We start from the raw sequence: 18,560 nt of genomic DNA, 5'->3' as shown, positions 1-18,560 counted from the left end.
TGAGCTGCTCATGTGGTAGTAAGTTCCCTGGCATGGCTGGTGTGCAAGAAGAGGGCTCTGAAACATGAAACACGTACAGAGCCAGGGAGGGGCCTCAAATAGCTTCTGATTATAATCCATAGAAAACTGATAGTTAATATCAATTTTCATCATCTCATGAAAACAGGTGGTCCTAGTGCGCATGCAGGTAACTTGCGCGATTGAGTCATTCCAGTGGGACACACTGGTTCGAATTCCCATAAAGATGAAGGGGAAAGACCCTCAGAAAGAAGAATCCCTCTGAGATGAGGGCTTCAAAAGCTCATGGAAGGACAGAATTATTAAGATAAGAAACTTCTCTCATGAACTTTTTGAAGCTCCTTCATATGTTCTGTGACTTTGGGCAAGTCCTTAACATCTCTACACCCCCCAATGTGTGTGTGTGTGTGTGTGTGTGTGTGTGTGCGCGCGCACGTGGTGTGTGTGTGTGTGTGTGTGTGTGTGTGTGTGTGTGTAAAAGGAGGGCAAGGAAGGCTCATCTGGTTTCTTGTGGATGAAGAGATGTTTGTGAACCATCATAAAAACCTGTTAGCCGGAAGTAGGTTATGCGGGATCCAGACTGGATAAATGAGACTGTGAAAGGGTTGATCATCTGCATATCTTAGGCTTTAATCTTCCAGGCTCCTGGGTGGTGCAAATGGTTAACCTGCCTGGCTGCTGACTGAAAGGTGGGAGGCTTAGGTCCACCCAGAAGTACCTTGAAACAAAGACCCGCGATCGGCTTCCAAAATCAGTCATTGAAAGCTTTATAGAGCCGTCTATTCTATTCTGATACACATGGGCTGGCCATGCATCAGGGTGGCTCAATGTCAACTGTATGTGTGTATGTGTGTGTGTGTGCACGCAAGGCACGCGTGGCAGATGCATTTGATTAGGGTGTTGGCAAAGAATATTAACATTAATCCAGACTATCAGAAGAACAAGTCTGTCTTGAAAGACGTAGTCAGAATGCTCCTGAGAAGAGAGGACGCCCCGACTTCACTGCATGTGCTTTGGACATGTTACCAGGGGGACCGTCCCTCGAGAAGAACGTGGTGTTTGGTGAAGTAGAGGGTCAGCGAACATAAAAGAGGAAGGCCCTCGACGAGGTGGGACTGATGCAGGGGGCTCGACGGCCCCACGGCGGCTCAGGCATAACAACTGTGAGGACGGCACAGGAGCAGGCAGTGCTTCGCCCTACACAGTTCCTAGGAGTTAGAACTCGCTCGATAGAACTGACGACATTCATATGTGTGTGTGCGTAAATATACACAGGAGGCCTGGTGGTGTAGTGGTTATGAATTGGGCTGTGATCTATATGGTCAGCAGTTCAAAACCACCAGCAGCTCCTCGGGAGAAAGACTGGGCTTTCTATTCTGGCAAACGGTTATAGTCTCAGCAATCTATAGGACCACAGGAGGTGGCTGTGAGTCAGCCCTGACTCAATGGCAGTGATTTAGATATAGCTATAGATATAGACATAGATGCCTACAGCTAGATAGACAGATGATAGCCAGATAGACTCATACTCAACTGAAATCAAGTCCATTCTGACTCATAGCAGCCACAGAGGGACAGAGTAGAACTGTCCCTGTGGGTGTCTGTGGCTGTAAATCTTTCCGGAAATAGAAAGCGTTCATAGTGCTCCTTCAGAACAGCCGGTTGATTTGAGTTGCTGCCCTTAACGTTAACAGCCACATGCAACCCACTATGCCGCCAGGGCACGGGCTTCCAAATGTGTGTGGGGAAAATATCATTAAAGGACAATAAAATGTTTCCCCAAACTTTATGAAGCAAGTATTTGTGTGCACATAAGCCAGAAAGTATTGCTACTGGAGTTGGAAACAAAACGTGTCTCTGCCGTCAGTGGATAGTTGCCGGAAAGTTCCCTCACTACTACGCTTGTCTTAGTCTCATCAGGGTGCCTTCAAAAGCGGATCCAATTAAAGCATCAAGCGCAGCTGGCAGGTCTATTAAATTCAAGGCAGAGAGACTAGCCCAGCAGGTTATGGGGACTGTTTCTGGAGGGGCCATGGTGAGAGGGTTGCTCAAAGAGCTCAGGACAATCATGGAAGTTTATTAGGAAAAGGCCTGGAATAAAATGGAAGCAGCAACTGGATTGATGAGAACAACGCCAGGAAAACTAAACAGCGTAACTTTCTCCATCAAAACCATGGACCTACTCATTCTTCCAGAGCAGACAGCCCAGTCCCACAAGAACTTCAGTGGGAAAACGGCTCCCATTCCATGTCTCCTACAGCCCTGATGCTGCTCCTTCAAGCTTCCCTTTGATCCCAGGAGCCAGGACGCACTGAAAGGAGCACCATTTGAGTCTTCAAGCTGCTAGGACTGCTCATTGATGTGGCTTAAATGGCAGTGCTCGGATTTCTCCAGGGACAGATTAGAGAGGTGGAAATACCACCTTCAGAAGTGTCTATGAGGGGGTACCGCCCCCCCCAAAAAAAAACCTGGAAAAAGTATCCACTAGGCAGAGCTTCTGTAGTGCGCACTGTTCCCACTAGGCAAGCATCAAACAACTCGCTCTGAGTTGGAGCACCCAGTGGTGGCACCTGGGAAGGTTCTCTCTGGTCACAGTGACTTGTTTCATAAAAACAGTTTTGCTCAGACCTCATTTTTTATGATGGCTGATTGAAGAGAACAGCGTGTGGTTGTGAAATTTTGCTTCCTGCTTGGGAAAAATGCCACAGAAACGGCTGTGATGTTGATGACAGGTTGCAAGAACAGCACTATGGGAAAAACCCAAATGTATGAGTGGTTTTCTCCTTTCAAAAAATGGCGAAATGGCAACTAATGACAAATCTTATTTTGGACATCCGTCAACTTCCCAAAAGGACAAAAATATTGACTCATAGTGTCTTTAGAATTCTTTCCACCGGGTCAGACTGCTCATCAAGCTTTCTACTTAGAGGTTCTAAAAAGATTGCAAAACAGCGTGTGACAAAAAGGCATGATTTGAGGCAGGCAGGGGACTGGTTTTACCACCATGACAATGCACCTGCTCATGCAGCCACGGCAGTGCACCAGTTTTTGGTAAGCAACAGCATGCCTCTCTGGCCCCATGCACCTGACTCACCTGACCTTGCTCCATGCAACTTCTTTTTGTTTCCTTGAATGAAGAGGGGCTTGAAAAGACAGTGACTGATGATGTGGAAGAGGTGAAGGAAAAAAAACGAGGGAGGTGCTGTCAGCCATCAAAACAGATGAATTTGAAAAATATTTCCAAGAATGGAATCACAGATTTGACAAATGTATTAAGTATACTGAAGAACACTTTGAAGGTGATAAGGTGGTTTTGTAAAAAAAAAAAAAATTAAATATATAGCTTTGAAAAAATTCTGGTTGTGTTTTGGGGGGACACCCTAATAGACCTCAAAAATCAAATAAACAAACATATCAAAAAACTTACTACCATCAAGTCAATTCCAATGCATTGCAACCCCATAGGCAGGGTGGAACTGCCCCTGTGGGTTTCTGAGATTATAACTCTTTATGGGAGTAGAAAGTCTCCCTTTTCTCCCAAGGAGAAGCTGGTGGTTTCAAACATTAGATGCTACGGTTAGCAGCTCAATATGTAACCATTATGCCACCAGGACTCCCAGATAGGCGATATCTATTGGGAACCAATATCTCCACTCTATGATATTTTCGTTTAAAAATGATTTCTATGGTTTTATTGTAATACTTTCTGGTTTTCACTCATATATATTTGTATATTCACCAAAGAAAGCCATTTGTTTTTAAGGCCTTGCATTGCGAACGATCCCCAACCCACCCCTAACTCAGACTATCACTTGGGCTCTAGCATCATTCACTCAGTAAGTATGTGTGAGCACATACCACATGCCACACCTGGTGGCTCCCATAGCGAACAGGGCCTGGGACTGACTTCACAGAAAGAAAAGACATACTGATGAGAGCAGAGGTGCTGTAGCACATGGACCCCGGGCTGGGGGGGGGGGGGCGGATCATGGCGGAGCACCAATTAAGTCTGGGGAGAGATCAAAGAGTTCCCAAAGAAAAAAATCTCTGGGCTGAGATCTGAGAGGTGGACTGACTTAGCCAGGAGAAAGGGCAAAAAGAGAGGGACAAATCCACCAATGGCAAAAAAAAGCAAAACGTCTCTGAGGAAGACCAGGCACCTCAATGCACGTGGACAGAGTTCGAGTGAGGAGAGGGAGGGCAATAGGCTGTTGGGAGAAGGAGCCCCTTCTGAGTGCTGTGCTGTGGACCCTGTTCCTGGTGTCCCCACAGTCAGAGGGGTTTCTTCATGTACAGGAAGCAGGTAACTGGGCCTTTCTCTCATGTCACTATTGGCTGCTTCAATGTGTCAGTTATAAACCAAGTGTGTGATAGATAAGCTTACTGTGCCAACCTGGCCAATAGGAACATGTGGGATTAATAAGGTTGCAGTTTGATTGGAGGGCAAAGAGTTAAATGGCAAGGCAAGCCCCACCTCTCTCACAGAGCACACTCTCTGATAATCAGACTAGCATGCGGCTGCTCATTCTCTGCCTCAACTTGTGAGCTACACTACCTGTGGGACTGCCAACCCTTGGATTGTGTCGCTAGAGCTTGAGGGTCCTTTGAGACCTGCTTCACCATGCTGCTGGTGTATACATCACCTGAGCTTGGGACTGTCGGATGTCGTCTGGCTGATTGCTGATGACCCGCCCTGCTGTTTGCTGCCTGTGGCTGGACTGCCTGCATTGCTCTACAGAAGACTCAACTGTCTGCTCCCTTGATCTTGAACCCAGCAGCCCTTGTGAGTTGAAGGAATTCCAGGATATTAACTGTTCCATGGAAGTGAGCTGAACTGAGCCCTATATACTGATGTGGATTAATTAGCTGGTATAGTCCTTTGTGCTGCATATATCTATCCATATATATATAATCATAAGTGCCCTGGTTTTGTTTGTGTTAGAACCCTGTCTAACACCAAGTGCTTGACCCTTGAGCCTCCATGGCAGCCTTCCATAGTCAGAATTTTAAACCTGAGAACGACGTGGAGGGATGTGAGACACAGTTAGTCATCACCCTGCTCCCACATCCATGACAGATAGAGCAGATAGATCCTGATACTTCCCCCACGTTGACCTCGGATAAATATAACTGAGTTATTTTTGTTGTTTTGTCACCGCCCACACTAAGATGAGGCGCTCCCAGGTGCCCACAGAAGGTTTTAAATGTAAACACTTCATGTAGCAAGAGAAACAGGCATAGCCTGGAAGTCTTACCCCGATCTCTTTTAAATCTTTGTCTTGTAGTAACTGAAGCGGATCTATAAACGTCTGCTTGACATTAATATCAAGGGAGTCTTTCACCTCGGCCATTAGCTTCATGGTTTCACCAACTTCCACCAGTGCACTGCCTGGAATAGGGAGTTCAAAACACAGCGATATGAAAAGCGTTCTTCCCAAAAGCATGGGAGGAGTGGAGAACTCAAAACAGAGCAAAAAGTGTTCTTCGGGCGAGCGTTGGAGGAAAGTCGCACTGACATTCAGTTGCGGTACTTTTATCTCCAAACTGTGGAGATGACAGAGCAAGAAGACCCTCGCTGCCAGCACCTTTGAATCTCTGGCCCCGGGAGAGAAAAAAAGAAAAGAAACTCTCCCTGGTCCTTGTGGTCTCTGTGACATTCTGCACTTCCAGGGACCCTGAAAACAAAATCCTCCAGCTGCTGACATGGAACACTTTGGCCACTAGATGGAGACAAAACTTATTGAGACTCAAAAGAAACAGGAGGGGCTTTTTGAAAAAACGGCTGGCACCAAGGTTCCTTGGAACCTGGAGAATAAGAATCCTTCTTCAAAAACCACTACCACAAAGGGAGCTCAATTAGTAGGGGCTAAATATTCACTGATAAAAGGTATCCATGGTAGTTACATCATCTGGTGTCAATTTGGGACTTGAGAGGATTAAGAGTGAAGGGGTGGAGCCTAGTCTATCAATTGGGTCAGAGTCAACGAGGCCTCTGTGTGGGCATGGCCTTCTCCTGAGGATTCTGGGAAACTGCTGTATTTCCTCCTTGGAGGAGGGAAACACTTCCCTCTCTCTGCTCTCTACCTTGGAGATGCTCTACTGACAAGACACATGGCGCTATGCCCTGGAGAAGCCACATGGACCCACCCTGATGAAACCAGACTTGTGGAGCCAGAGAAGCCACATGGAGACCCCTGCCAGTGCTGAGACGTTTACAATGCCACTGGGTTCACAAGACTCCCAACCCACTGGTCTGTGATCCTCCTGCATTTGGTGTCATTGCATGTGTTTCATGAGTCTAAAGAGGGCTTTATAGATTGATATTGGATATATGGGCTAATATAATATTGGACTTATGGACTTGATCTGGACTTGATCTGGGGCATTTTCTCAATATCCTATTGCTCTTCTATATAAACCTCTGTCCTATATACATATGAGTGTCTCTATGGATTTGTTTCTCTAGTCTACCCATACTAACACAGCACTGTCAAAATAAGCAGACAAAAGCTCAATTCAGCAGGAGCTGCAGTTCGAGACCACTACCTGCTCCATGGAAGAAAGTTGGGGCTTTCTACTCCTGTACGGATGTACTGCTTTGGAAAGCACCTGGGCAGTTCTACCCTATCCAATAAGTTCACTATGAGTTGGAAATCAACTCAGTAGTAGCTGGGTTGATTATTTTTAAGTATATATAGTGTAAGAAGCCTGGGGGTTCATGGGTTAAAGCACTCCAATGCTAACTGAAAGGTACTGTCTTTCACCCATTAGCCTGCTTCTGTAAAAATCAACAACCTTGGAAACCCCGTGGGTGGGGCGGTTCCACTCTGTCCTACAGGGTCCCTGTGAATTGGAATTGACTCAATAACAATGGGTTTGGTTGGGTAGTTTCATCTGTTTGTGGAAACAAATTTCCTTTACTGTAGCATGCCAAGTCTGGTTCCCAGTCTTTCCTACATGGAGATATGAAGCCCTCTTCTTGCCTGGGGCTGCCTCCCTTTCTCACCTGTCACAAACGGGGCATTGCACCTGTCCCTACAGCTCAGTGCAGACGGGGCAGAGTACCTGAGACTGTCGGTCGTTTACCTGTGCCAGAAACATTCTCCAACATGGGTCTTTGTAGACTACACTCAACATTGGCCACCACCTCCCTGGAGGCTGTTGCCCTCCTTGAATACAAAATGTGGTGGCTCTTGTTGCCACCATCCATGGAGTTGGCCACACGCGGGATGACCTGTGCCCAACAGAAGCCCATTCTGATGCTGTTCCCACGAGCGGTTACCGTCTAGACTTCTGAGACCCCTAATGTTTCCATGGGCTGATTTTTAAAGGTAGATGGCCAGTTCTTCCTTCCTAGTCCATCTTAGTCTGGAAGCTTCCCTGAAACCTGTTCAGCATGATAGTGACACACAACCCCCACAGATGTCTGATGGCTGGTGGTTGTGCATGAGGTGCGGTGGTCTGGAAAGGTCCTGCAAAACATCACCAGGCTGTGTGGGCTCAACCTCCAGAAACTGAGTTTTGTGCACTTCCTGCTACGTCCGCAGGAAGACCCACCCAACAGTCCAGCTTCATCCTCCATTTCTGCCCTCCTGAGCTTCCTGTGAAGGTAACAAACTGTCCGGCCAGCCAAGCCCCCTGCCCAGGCACTGTGGTCAGGTGCATGGCAGCAAGGTCCTTGTATTCCCAGGTCTTCCTGCAGGCCCACTTGATTCCCTTCTAAGTGACTTGCCTCCAGGATAGGAAATAAGCTATCACCCATGGAATAAAATAAAACCCACATTATATTCATATAAAGGACAATGTTACCTCTATTTTAATATTTGCAATAAAATTTCTTTTGAAAGCTTCCCTCTATGGTCAATTTTCTAGATTAATTATGGAGGCCCAATAGTTTACTTTCAATTTCAATACTCTGTTTGTTACCACCCCATAAGAAGCAGTATGCCCAATTCTCCTGGAAGATTTAATACATTGAAGTCAGTTCTCCCGTAACTGAATTTATCAATTTAAAACCATAGCCATCAGAATTTAGTGTTTTGCTTTTTGCTTGCTTTTGCTCTTTTTTAATAGGGGGAATTTAAAATGGACTGAGCGTTGTTTCATCCTATTGTCCGCAGGGTTGCTGGGGGTCTGGACTGACTCTCTGGCTCCTACCAACTAGTTTCATCTAGGAAAATGGACAGGGATTTTCAAGAAAGCAATAAAATAATTAGGGAAAATTTTAGCAAAATTGATTCTAATCTCTTTTAAAGCTACAATGCTTAAAACAATACTAACTGAAGGAAAAACAGATACACATAACAAGAAAACAGCAGAGAAAGACCAGAAACAAAAGCTAAAAACGTTGGTCTGTAACAACTGGGCGCTCTCAAATGAGGGCGGAAAGAGAGGGCTTTACAAGAACGTGTTGGAACAACTGGCTAATTATCTGTTACACAGTACACATTCTGTAACCCTGTTGCACAGAATGCAGCCCACAAATTCAGGAGCTTGAAACTCCAAGGTGAAGAGAAGGAATCATAAGGTATCCTCCCCAGAAACGTAAAAATCACCGTTTACATAAATGGTGTAAGGCAAGGCTGCAAGGTGGGGTGGAAAAGTGTTTCTCGGCATGATGTCAACGCCGGAGGCCAGAACGGAGAAGAAAGCACTCCATTCTATGAAGAGGAAACTCTTCCTCCATTAAAATGCCACCTATGACATCAGCCTATCTGCGACAACGCACCCTGCACTTGTAAAGTGGGCGCAGCACACATATCCTCACCATTTAAAGAGTGCATAAATCAGCAAGGGCAAAATGAACGCCCTACTGGGACAATAGGCAGATATACAAGAGCAGAATTCACAAAAATGACACCATGAAAGAAATCCACCCTCGCGCATAATAAAATAAGTAGATAAAAAGAAAGAGAAGTAGCATCGCGATATTATTTTCATATATTGCCTAGCGATGTAAACGTAAACTTAGAAGCTAATTCCCAGGATTAGAATTTTGTAGGGAAATAGACTCTGACACGCTCACTACTGACAGGATTGTTGAGTTGGTGATCACCCCTTTCTAGAAGGTCTTGGAGCCCTGGTGGCATAGAGTGCTACATGTTGGGCTGCTAATGCGAAGGTCAGGAGTTTGAAACCACCAGCAGCTCCTCAGAAGAAAGATGAGGCTGCCTGCTCTTCTAAAGACTGACAGCCTTGGAGGGCCCAGAAAGAGCTGATATGTGTTGGAATCAACCCGATGGCTGTGGGGCATTTAGGAATATGTTTCAAAAACCTGACCTAGGAATTTCACCTCCAACAATTGCATCTAAGACCAGAATCTTAGTCGTCCTCCAAAGACTTCCTTATGAAGAGGGTCCCCAGAGATGTTGGGTAATGTTTTTTTTCATTTTATGTGAAGAAAAATATCTAAGTTTTCAAAAAAATGGGCTTGGTTGAACAAACATGAAATATTATGCAGCCTTGAAAAGCAGTATTTTAGAATTATTTTATAGCACAGGTAATGGACATAATGGGTGGAAGAAAATAGCTTTCAGAAGACTGTCAGTTGAGTGATTTCAACTCAAGACTGTTAGTTGAATGATTTCCTCATGAATGGAACTGCTGTGTGAGGTTTTCAAATCTGTGGAAGTAGGCTTGTCTTCTAGGACACCTCTCAAACCAAACGCACTGCCATCAAGCCAATTCCAACTCCAAGCGACAAGGTAGAACCAACCGCCCCTGAGGATTCTGAAGACTAACTCTTTACGGGAGTAGAAAGTTTCAGCTTCCTCCCAAGGATCAGCTACTGGTTTTAAACTACTGACCTTGAGGTTAGAAGCCAAATTGCCACCAAGGCTCCATTTGGGTGGGTCCAAACCACCAACTCTGTGGCCAGTAAGCAAGCGCTTAACCATCTGAGCCACCTAAGGATGCACAGTTTTTGAGGATGGCCCAAGTTAGTTAGGGACAGCCTTCTGGGTTATGGAATTCTGAGTCATGTTCGCATGTCCCTTTATTCTACTTGCCTTTAAACTTTCTGCCATGAGTGTACATGCATCACTGAGGGAATATTAAAAGTCATAGGCCGTCATGATGATAGTTTGGTGCATAACGTGAAACCAACAGGGGAGGTACTCTCAGGGGACGTGTGAGTGCTCACCGAATTCGGACTGCTCCCCAAGCTCCTTCCCATATTTCAGCATGCAGTCGCCCAGCAAGCCTTCTGTCTGTGGGTAGCCGGTAGCTTTCACCTGCCCTCGGATCTTCGACACAGTGTTGAGCATCCCCAGCTTAGCTCTGTATGCTTAAAGACATCATCATTTGTAATTCCTTCAAGTGACAAGGAGGAGGGGCAGCACGGGACAAATGTAACTGCCCAAAGCCACGACGTCCGAGACCAAATCTTAGGCACCAAAAGGTCGTGTGCACCCGAATTCACTTCCTCTTGAAGTTCAAGGTTGGTGCTAAAGGCACCACCGCACAGAAAACACAGTGCACATTGTGGACTCCAAACCACAGCAGCTGGTGCTGTTAGCAAGCATCACCCCAGAGCGAGACCCCGAGGAATGTGTGAAGATACAAATGCCTTCATAAGCCAGACACAGACATGTAGCTAGACAGTTTTCCCCAGGGACCAATGATCATCTAAGAACAATATGCTGGAGGATCCCTGGTACAGGAGCCGAGGTAGTGGTCAGACATTGGGCTGCTGAGCCCGAGGTCAGCAGTTCAAAACCACCAGCTGCTCCACAGGAGAAAGATGAGGCTTTCTACTCCTATTAAGAGTTACAGACTCGGAAGCCCCCGGGGGCAGTTCTATCCTGTGGCACAGAGTCTCTAGGAGTCGACTCCATGGCAGTGTGGCTTGTTTGGTTTTGGCTTTGTTTCCTGAGGGCCCCTGGTGACCTTATGGTTAAAGCACAGAATTGCTACTAAAAAGTCAGTGGTTGAAGCCCACCAGCCACTACTGGGAGAAAGATGTGTCTGTCCGTCTGCCTGGGAGAAAGATGTGTGTGTCCGTCTGCTTCCATAAAGATCTCAGCCTTGGAAAGTTGATGGGTTCCAACGTTCTACTCTGTCCTGGAGGGCCGCTAGAAGTAGAAATGGACCTGAAGGTCAGGGTTCAGCGGGCATTCAATTACAGGTGCACAGCGATGTTCATTGCAGCATTATTCGCAATAGCAAAAGGTGGAAATAAGCCAACTCTCCATGAGCAGTTGGGCGCGTAAGCAAAATGCTGTCTACCTCTAAACTGGAGTAGTACTCACTCGGAAAGAGAAAGGAAGGCCTGCTGGTGCGGCCACCCAGACCAAGCTGGGGCAGGTCACCGGGGCGGAGAAGTCAGAAACAAAGGTCAAACATCGGATGGCTCGCTTTTGTGACATGTCTCCAATAGGCAAATGAGTGAAAACACCAGCTCCAGGGAGGGCGAGAGGGAGTCATGTTTAATGGGACAGAGTTTCTTGGGTGGGGGGGGGCAATGAAAACGTTTTGGAAATTGCTAGTGGCCAGGATTGCAATGACTGTCCTTACAGGCTACAGTGTAAACCGTTACACTGGACAGCCAACTTGACGCATCACAGCCAGTGCGACTCTCCTTTGGCATTTCCATGTTTGGCACAGCCTGGCGTTTGGAGTTCATGGGCAGGATAGTCAGGGAGTCGTTGTTTGTTTGTTTTTTAGTACTGTCAGAAATGTCGGAGACAGAGAGAGCTGATCGGCGAGGTGTAAGTATCTTAACCACAATAAAATAATAATTTTTAAAAGTCATGCTGACCAGTGTGCTTCAAATTATCAACTGGCCATTCACACAGATCCTTTCTGCCCTGAAGCAGTGCCCCTTGTGACCGAGGTCTGCTGCACCTGTACAGGCAGCAGCTCCACGCGGGGAAACGGGTCTGCCTGTGGAGGCCACCAGCCTTGTTCCTTCCAGCCCTTCCAGGGCAGTTTGGCTGGCTCCCAGTCCCCGAGGACATCACCCAAGCCTCTCAAGTAAGAATCAGGTGTTTTCTTATTTTCAGTCATGTTTACTCATCTCCAGTTCCGACCTCAGAAAGCTCTTGTTCTCTCTCTGGGCTCTCAGAGTCCAGTCACTGGGCAGGTAGAATACACCTGATCCAATCCTGAAAACGGACCTTTGGCGCGGAGTGGGGAATAGGAAAGATGGGGGGGGGTGCCCCTGGAAGGGCAGAAATGGTGTAAGTCAACGTTTAGCTCAAACGAACATACCCAGTGTGTTAGGGCTCGGCTGTTTGCCCCTGGAAGAAGTGGACACTGGAAGCAGTGGTAGAGACCTGTGGGAACAGCAAGCTAAGGATTGGGGGTTTTCTTCTGCAGCTCAGAGAGTAAGTCACATTATTCGCTTGAGGTATCTGAGATCACTTTAGTCAGTAAAAGGGTAAAGTTTTGTGTGAATGAACATACCCAGGGGGTCTGCTTAAATGAGTTGAAGTCAGTTTGGGGTGAGCCTAAGACTGTGCCTCTCTGGTAGTGTCTGAGAAGGGACTCCATCAGATCCACGGGCTACCCTTTGAGTAGAAAGCATTGATGCGTACAGTGCCAGCTTTTTGACCCCTCCTAGCCCCACCCAGGCGGGTTCATACTCCTTTACCTACCCCCACCCCACCCCCCCACATACACTTCCTAATGCAGACGAACATACACTCCTCTTTTCCACGGCCTGGGTGGGACACGGAACATAACAGGGAAGCGTACAGGCCATTAAACTGGATCAGAGGGTGCTGGGACACCGTGGTGAGACAATGTTTCAGTGCAGGGCTGCTAACCTTCCAGTCTGTGGTTGGCACGCACCAGTCATGCCACGGGAGAGAGAGAGGCCATTCTACTCGGTCCCATAGGATCCCGATGGCTGCGCACACAGCAGGTCTCCCCTGCTCTTCTCAGGACACAGCAGGAAGCCTCCAGCCAAGCGGACACTTTTCTTGGCCAACTTTTTAAGGGCAGGGTCTACTTCTACCCTCACGGTCCATCCCAGCACCCAGAGAGCCCTGGGCACGTATCCAATACTTGATGATTCATTATCAGGACAGGAACTTGTGTGGTTCTTCGCTTCAATCCTTGATGAGACTGGGGAAGGGATCGTTACCTGGTTTTCAATGCTGGCATCATCTACAGAACTCTAAAGGACCACGTACCTGTCATCCTCCCTGGAAATATTTTATAAAATTAATATATTTTATAAGAAAGAGCTTTATATCAAAGAGTAATTGTATATTAAGAAAACAGCTCAGTCCTGATCAAGTCTGAAGTCCAATATATTAGCCCATATGTCTAATACCAGTCTATAAATTCCTCTTCAGACTCACACAAGCAATGATGCTGAATGCAGGAAGATCACAGGCCAGTGGGTGGAAGGTCTTGTGGATCCAGTGGCGGCGGAAGTATCTCAGCGCTGGTGTGGGTCTCCATGTGGCTCCTCCAGTTCCAGGGAAAATTAATATTGTAAGACGTCTTTATATGTTAAAATGTTTAGGTCTGAGTTGATTGCTTGCTCGGTGGTTAAACACTTTGTTGAGAACCAAAAAGGTCCGTGCTTGTCAACCATGCCCTTCCCACTCCCACTGTACTCAGAGAAAGGTGTGAGAGTCTGCCTCCAAAAGATGGCAGCTGCCTTGGCAGGTAAGGACAGCTACTCTTACCTGGCTGCTGGGAGTTGGAATAAACAGGCACATAGAGTAGAGTCGCTGTGCTTCTACGTGGGAGCGACTGTCGCTTTAGTTGTCCTTGTCATTGTTGTGTGCAATTAATCAACCCCTGAAAAGGTAACGGTAGCTTTGGAAATCCTCTGAGCGGTGGGCCCGCAGTGCCCTCTAGGGTGTCTACAAGGTGTTCTTGCTGGGTGCCATCGGTCTGCTCCCACTCAGAGCGGCCCACACACTGCACAGCGGAACAAAGCACGGGGCCATCCCCAGTCTCTCCTACGTTTGAGCCCACTCTGGCAGCCACCGTGTCCGTCTCTCTCCCTGAGGGCTTTCTTCTCGTTCGCTACTTTGCTAAGCGTGACGTCCTTCTCCAGGAACTGGTTCCACTGGTGGCAATGTGCACAGGCCGTGAGGCAAAGCCCTGCCACCTTTGCTTCTGAGCAGCAAGGGGCTGTACTTCTTTCAAGCCAGATCTGTTCATTTTTCGGGCAGTCCATGGTATAGTTGATCTTCTTCACCGATGCCCTGTGTGGCAGTTACGTAATCTGTTGTCAATTTGAGACTTAAGAGTGAAGGAGTGGAATTTAGCCTGTTGCTCAGGTCGCAGCTTGATGACCTCATTTGGAGGCGCTAAGTAGATAAATCGCTTGCTGGAGGTGGGACACATGTTCACTCCCTGCGAGGCATGCTTGCTGACAAGACACATGGAGCTACACTAGAGCCCTGGAGCTGAAGGAGCCCCTTGGAGACCCCTGCCAGCTCTGAGATGCCTCCACTGCCACTGGATCCACAAGGCTTTCCATCCACTGGCCTGTGATCTTTCTGCATTCGGCACCATTGCATGTGTTTCGTGAGTTTGAAGAGGAACTTATAGATTGGTATCAGACATATAGGCTAATATTGGATTTACGGACTTGATCTGGACTGGGCTGGGATGTTTTCTCAATATTTGATTGCTCTTGTATATAAAGCTCTTTCTTATGCACACAAGTGTCTATGAAGTTGTTTCTCTAGTCCACCCAGACTAACACACCATGATTCAAAGGCATCACTTCTTCTGCTGTCTTCCTCATTCATCCAGTTTTCACATGCACAGGAGACGACTGAAAATACCGTGGCTCAGATCAGGTGCAACCAAGTCTCTAAAGTGACGTTGTTGGCTTTTTCCAACATTTAAATTAAGTCTTGAGCAGCAGATGTGCCGATGTAATACATCCTTTGATTTCCAAACTGCTGTTTACAACCCAGCAAAATCTCACCAGGTTGCTGTGTGGGACCAGCAGACATACAGGAGCTGATGTCACACTGGGCTTCCTCCTGCAGCTCTCACATCCCCGGCACTGGAGCCATGAGCTGAAAGTCCTTTCAAATGAACAGCCACCTTCCAGACAGGGTGGCAGCAGGCAAAGGAAATAGATGCACAACAGGTGTGCGAGTCTCTGAAGCATCTCTTGAAAGAGGGCCTTTGATTAGCTTTTGTGTTTTAGGACCAAGACTCCTCCCAACAATGTTGCCATGGCTCCCCCCCAGGGGGGTATCTGCTCTGATGTTCATAAACCAGCGTTTCTCAACCTGTGGGTCGAGACCCCTTTTGGGGTCAAATGAATGTTTCACCATTTAGGGGTTGTTGATTCATACCAGTAACAAAAATACAGTTATGAGGTAGCAACGGAAATAATTTTATGGTTGGGGGGGTCACCACAATGAGGAACTGTATGAAAGGGTGGTGACATTTGGAAGGTTGAAAACCACTGTCATAAACTGGGGTGCATGCCTGGGGCCATCTTTGGTCACTGATAAAGCTGAATCTCGTTGTTTGAACGCAAAGAACATTCTAGATTGTGCTGCTGTAAATAGCATTGGAAGCAAAGCAACATAGTTGACCTCCTCTGGCTTCTCTGTGGCCACAAAGTAGGGTTCAGACATGCCTTCACCCTCCATCTTTCTACACCCTATTTCTGACACCAACTATTCCTCCCCCAGCACTCTACTCCTAACACACAATTCAGAGACACTACTCACAATTAAGGAGGTTTATTAGAGAAGTTAATGGGTTCGCACAAGTCAGGATCAGCCAACAATTCGGATATCGTCAGGGGTCCACGGCAAGACCTCTCTCTCCAGCTGGCAGCCCCAGTGTCTCTCTGGTGCTCAGTCTTGCATTCACATACTGCACAGGCCAGAAGGCCAGCCTGCCTGTCGCTCTGCCTCACAGTTCCGCTGTCTCGGCAAGATGAGGAGAGGGTACCCCGGAGCCTCTGCGCTGCTCCTCAGAGCCGCTGCTTCACAGTAAATGGTGCGTCTGTTCTCAGTGGCGCCTGGCACTTCAGGAAGAACTCTTAGACGCACTCTTCCCGATGGTCCTGTGGTTTCTCCGTGTCCCAGATGGCTCTTCTATGCTGAGGAATGGCTTTAACGGAGGTGTGGTTTGCCTTTTAGAGGAGCATACCAAAGAACATGAAGGGTGGTGTCTATGGCCCACTCTTTAGTAGAGTCTTAAACAAAGCCCCTGGGGAACCAAAGGGTGTGACTTGGTTTCACGGCTACTGAGGGCAGGTTCTTGTTGTTGTTTGGTGTGTCCTGGAGTCGGTCTATAAAGCGGCCCTTGTGGAGCACAAGGAGTCGATGCCCGCCCCTGCGCCATGGTTCAGCCCAGCGGATAGCGACTGTGTCCATCTATCTTGTTGAGCGTCTTCTCTTTTGCACTGCCCCTCCACTCTACCAAACTTGATGTCCTTCATCCCCTTACGGAAGGGTCATGGGCGGAGAGGAGCCAGTCAGGGTGCAGTGTAGCAAAGATGAAACATGCAACTTTCCTCTAGTTCCTAAATGCTTCCTCCTCCCACCCACTATCATGATCCCAGTTCTACCTTACAAATCTGGCTAGACCAGAGGATGTACACTGGTACAGATAGGAACTGGAAACACAGGGAATCCAGGGTGGATGATCCCTTTAGGACCAGTGGTGAGAATGGTGATACTGGAGGGTGGAAGGAGGGTGGGGTGGAAAGGGGGAACCGATTACAAGGATCTACATATAACCTCCTTCCTGGGGGATGGAAAACAGAAAAGTGGGTGAAAGGAGACATCGGACAGTGTAAGATATGAGAAAATAATAATTTATAAATTATCAAGGGTTCATGAGGGAGGGGCAGTGGGGAGAGAGGGGCAAAAATGAGGGGCTTACATGGAGAGCAAATGTTTTGAGACTGATGAGTGTAACGAATGTACAAATGTGCTTTATACAATTGATGTCCATATGGATTGTGATAAAATTTGTATGGGCTCCCAATAAAATGATTTTTTTTAAAAACCAAAACAACTTGATGTCCTTTTCCAGGGACTGGCCCTCCTGATAATCTGACCTTAATCCTCTAACAGAGAACTCCCCGAAAAATGGCCTCAATAGCCACAGGCCTCGTGTCCAGGATTATAAAACATCACATAACGAATTCAGCTAGAAGGGCTACATTAATTGACCATACCTCAGTGCCACCCATGTGCCAAGCCAAAACAAAACAACCAACAATTTTTAAAACACAGTGCTACTGAGACCATCCTAACTCTTAGCCACCCCACAGGATAGAGTAGAACTGCCCCCCAAGAGTTTCCGAGGCTGTAAATCTTAGTAGAAACCGCCTGTCACATCTTTCTCCCTAAGTGGTGGGTTTGAATCGCTGACTTTTGGCTGAGCAGCTGATCATTCAACCACGGTGTCACCGAATAAACATGGGTTATCGGAGGTTAGGACAGTTGAAAGGACAGAATTATACTGATGAGAGAATATTTCAAGACAATTTCCAACATTACCTGGATTTGGCTGAAGATATTCTGTAGCTTTTGAAAGAATTTCTGCAACAGCTTTATTGGTAGTATCTATTTTCTTAAAGACAACAACAAAAACACACATGAAAATGTTATTAAATAATAGAGCAAAAGAAACAGTCATTTATTTAATGCTTATAAAACAACCATGATAGTTTTAATACTCATCGACTGCATAAGGCAGAGCAGCAGTGCCCCTGTGGTTTTGAGGCTGCACATCTGTATGTGAGCAGAAAGCCTCATCTCTCTCCTGCAGAGCCACTGGGAGAATCACACTGGTGACCTCACTTACCTTCAAACCCTTAACCCACGATGCCACCCAGGCTCCTTCTTCTGTCTCTTTAAGGGCTCTCAAAACCAGGAATTGGCATCACTGAGCCAAACTTTCCTTACCTGCAGGGTAAACTCGAATGCATATCATTTAAACAATGATAGCTTAAGAATTAAGCATATTAGAGGCTACCTCAATAAATCAGCAATAGAAGAATCATCACCAGGACCATAATAAAATAAGCATCTTCCCTTGTGATGTGATCAGAAGAAATTAGCTTCCAGGTTTCCCTGACAGGTTAAGATCGAATCTTTCCTACTCGAAAGCCATCTCTAATAGGAGAATATTCAAGAAAGGTAGACATGCAAACACCAATAACTTTATTGGGTGCCATCGGTAGCCTGAAAGAAGCTGCTGTTGTGGGACAGGGGAGAACTGCCCCTGTCCGTTTCCCAGACTATCGTTCTTTATAGGAAGAGACAGCCTGGATTTTCTCCACTAGCTGGTGGCCTTGTGGTTAGCAGCCCAATTCATGACTACTACATCACCAGGGCTCTGGAAAGATGTTACGTCCTTGCCAAATTAACAAATAAAATTAATTCAAAGAGAGAAGTAGTTTCCTTTGTTGTGGTTGTTAGAAATCTAGCCAATTCATACGAAAGCAAAATCCATATTTCACAATGCATATGCGATAAAAAATGCGGGCCTAAAAGCAAGTGATGCAGGGGCCCCGGGTTTAGAAGGGAGTATTGTCTAACCCGGGGCTAGAAAGGCACTTTCTGTGCGCGTCTTGACGCCCACAT

The 18,560-nt window shown here is 46.8% G+C and overlaps 1 protein-coding gene across 1 annotated transcript in view; it reads right to left on the bottom strand.

Moving 5' to 3' along the window:
- SH3GL3 (SH3 domain containing GRB2 like 3, endophilin A3) overlaps positions 1 to 18,560 on the bottom strand; it is a 64,389-nt gene that overhangs the window by 40,653 nt on the left and 5,176 nt on the right. Inside the window, exons 2-4 of the mRNA XM_075557491.1 lie at positions 17,472 to 17,544; positions 10,160 to 10,303; positions 5,274 to 5,407 (exon numbers count right to left, since the gene is read on the bottom strand). Of these exons, the coding sequence (XP_075413606.1) occupies positions 5,274 to 5,407; positions 10,160 to 10,303; positions 17,472 to 17,544 (351 nt within the window). The remainder of the gene's footprint in view (positions 1 to 5,273; positions 5,408 to 10,159; positions 10,304 to 17,471; positions 17,545 to 18,560) is intronic.

The sequence above is a fragment of the Tenrec ecaudatus genome, chromosome 9 (genome assembly GCF_050624435.1).
Source record: "Tenrec ecaudatus isolate mTenEca1 chromosome 9, mTenEca1.hap1, whole genome shotgun sequence".
Classification (NCBI taxonomy): domain Eukaryota; kingdom Metazoa; phylum Chordata; class Mammalia; order Afrosoricida; family Tenrecidae; genus Tenrec; species Tenrec ecaudatus.
The sequence above is the reverse complement of the archived record's forward strand: the minus strand, read 5'-3'. Positions and strand labels throughout refer to the sequence as shown.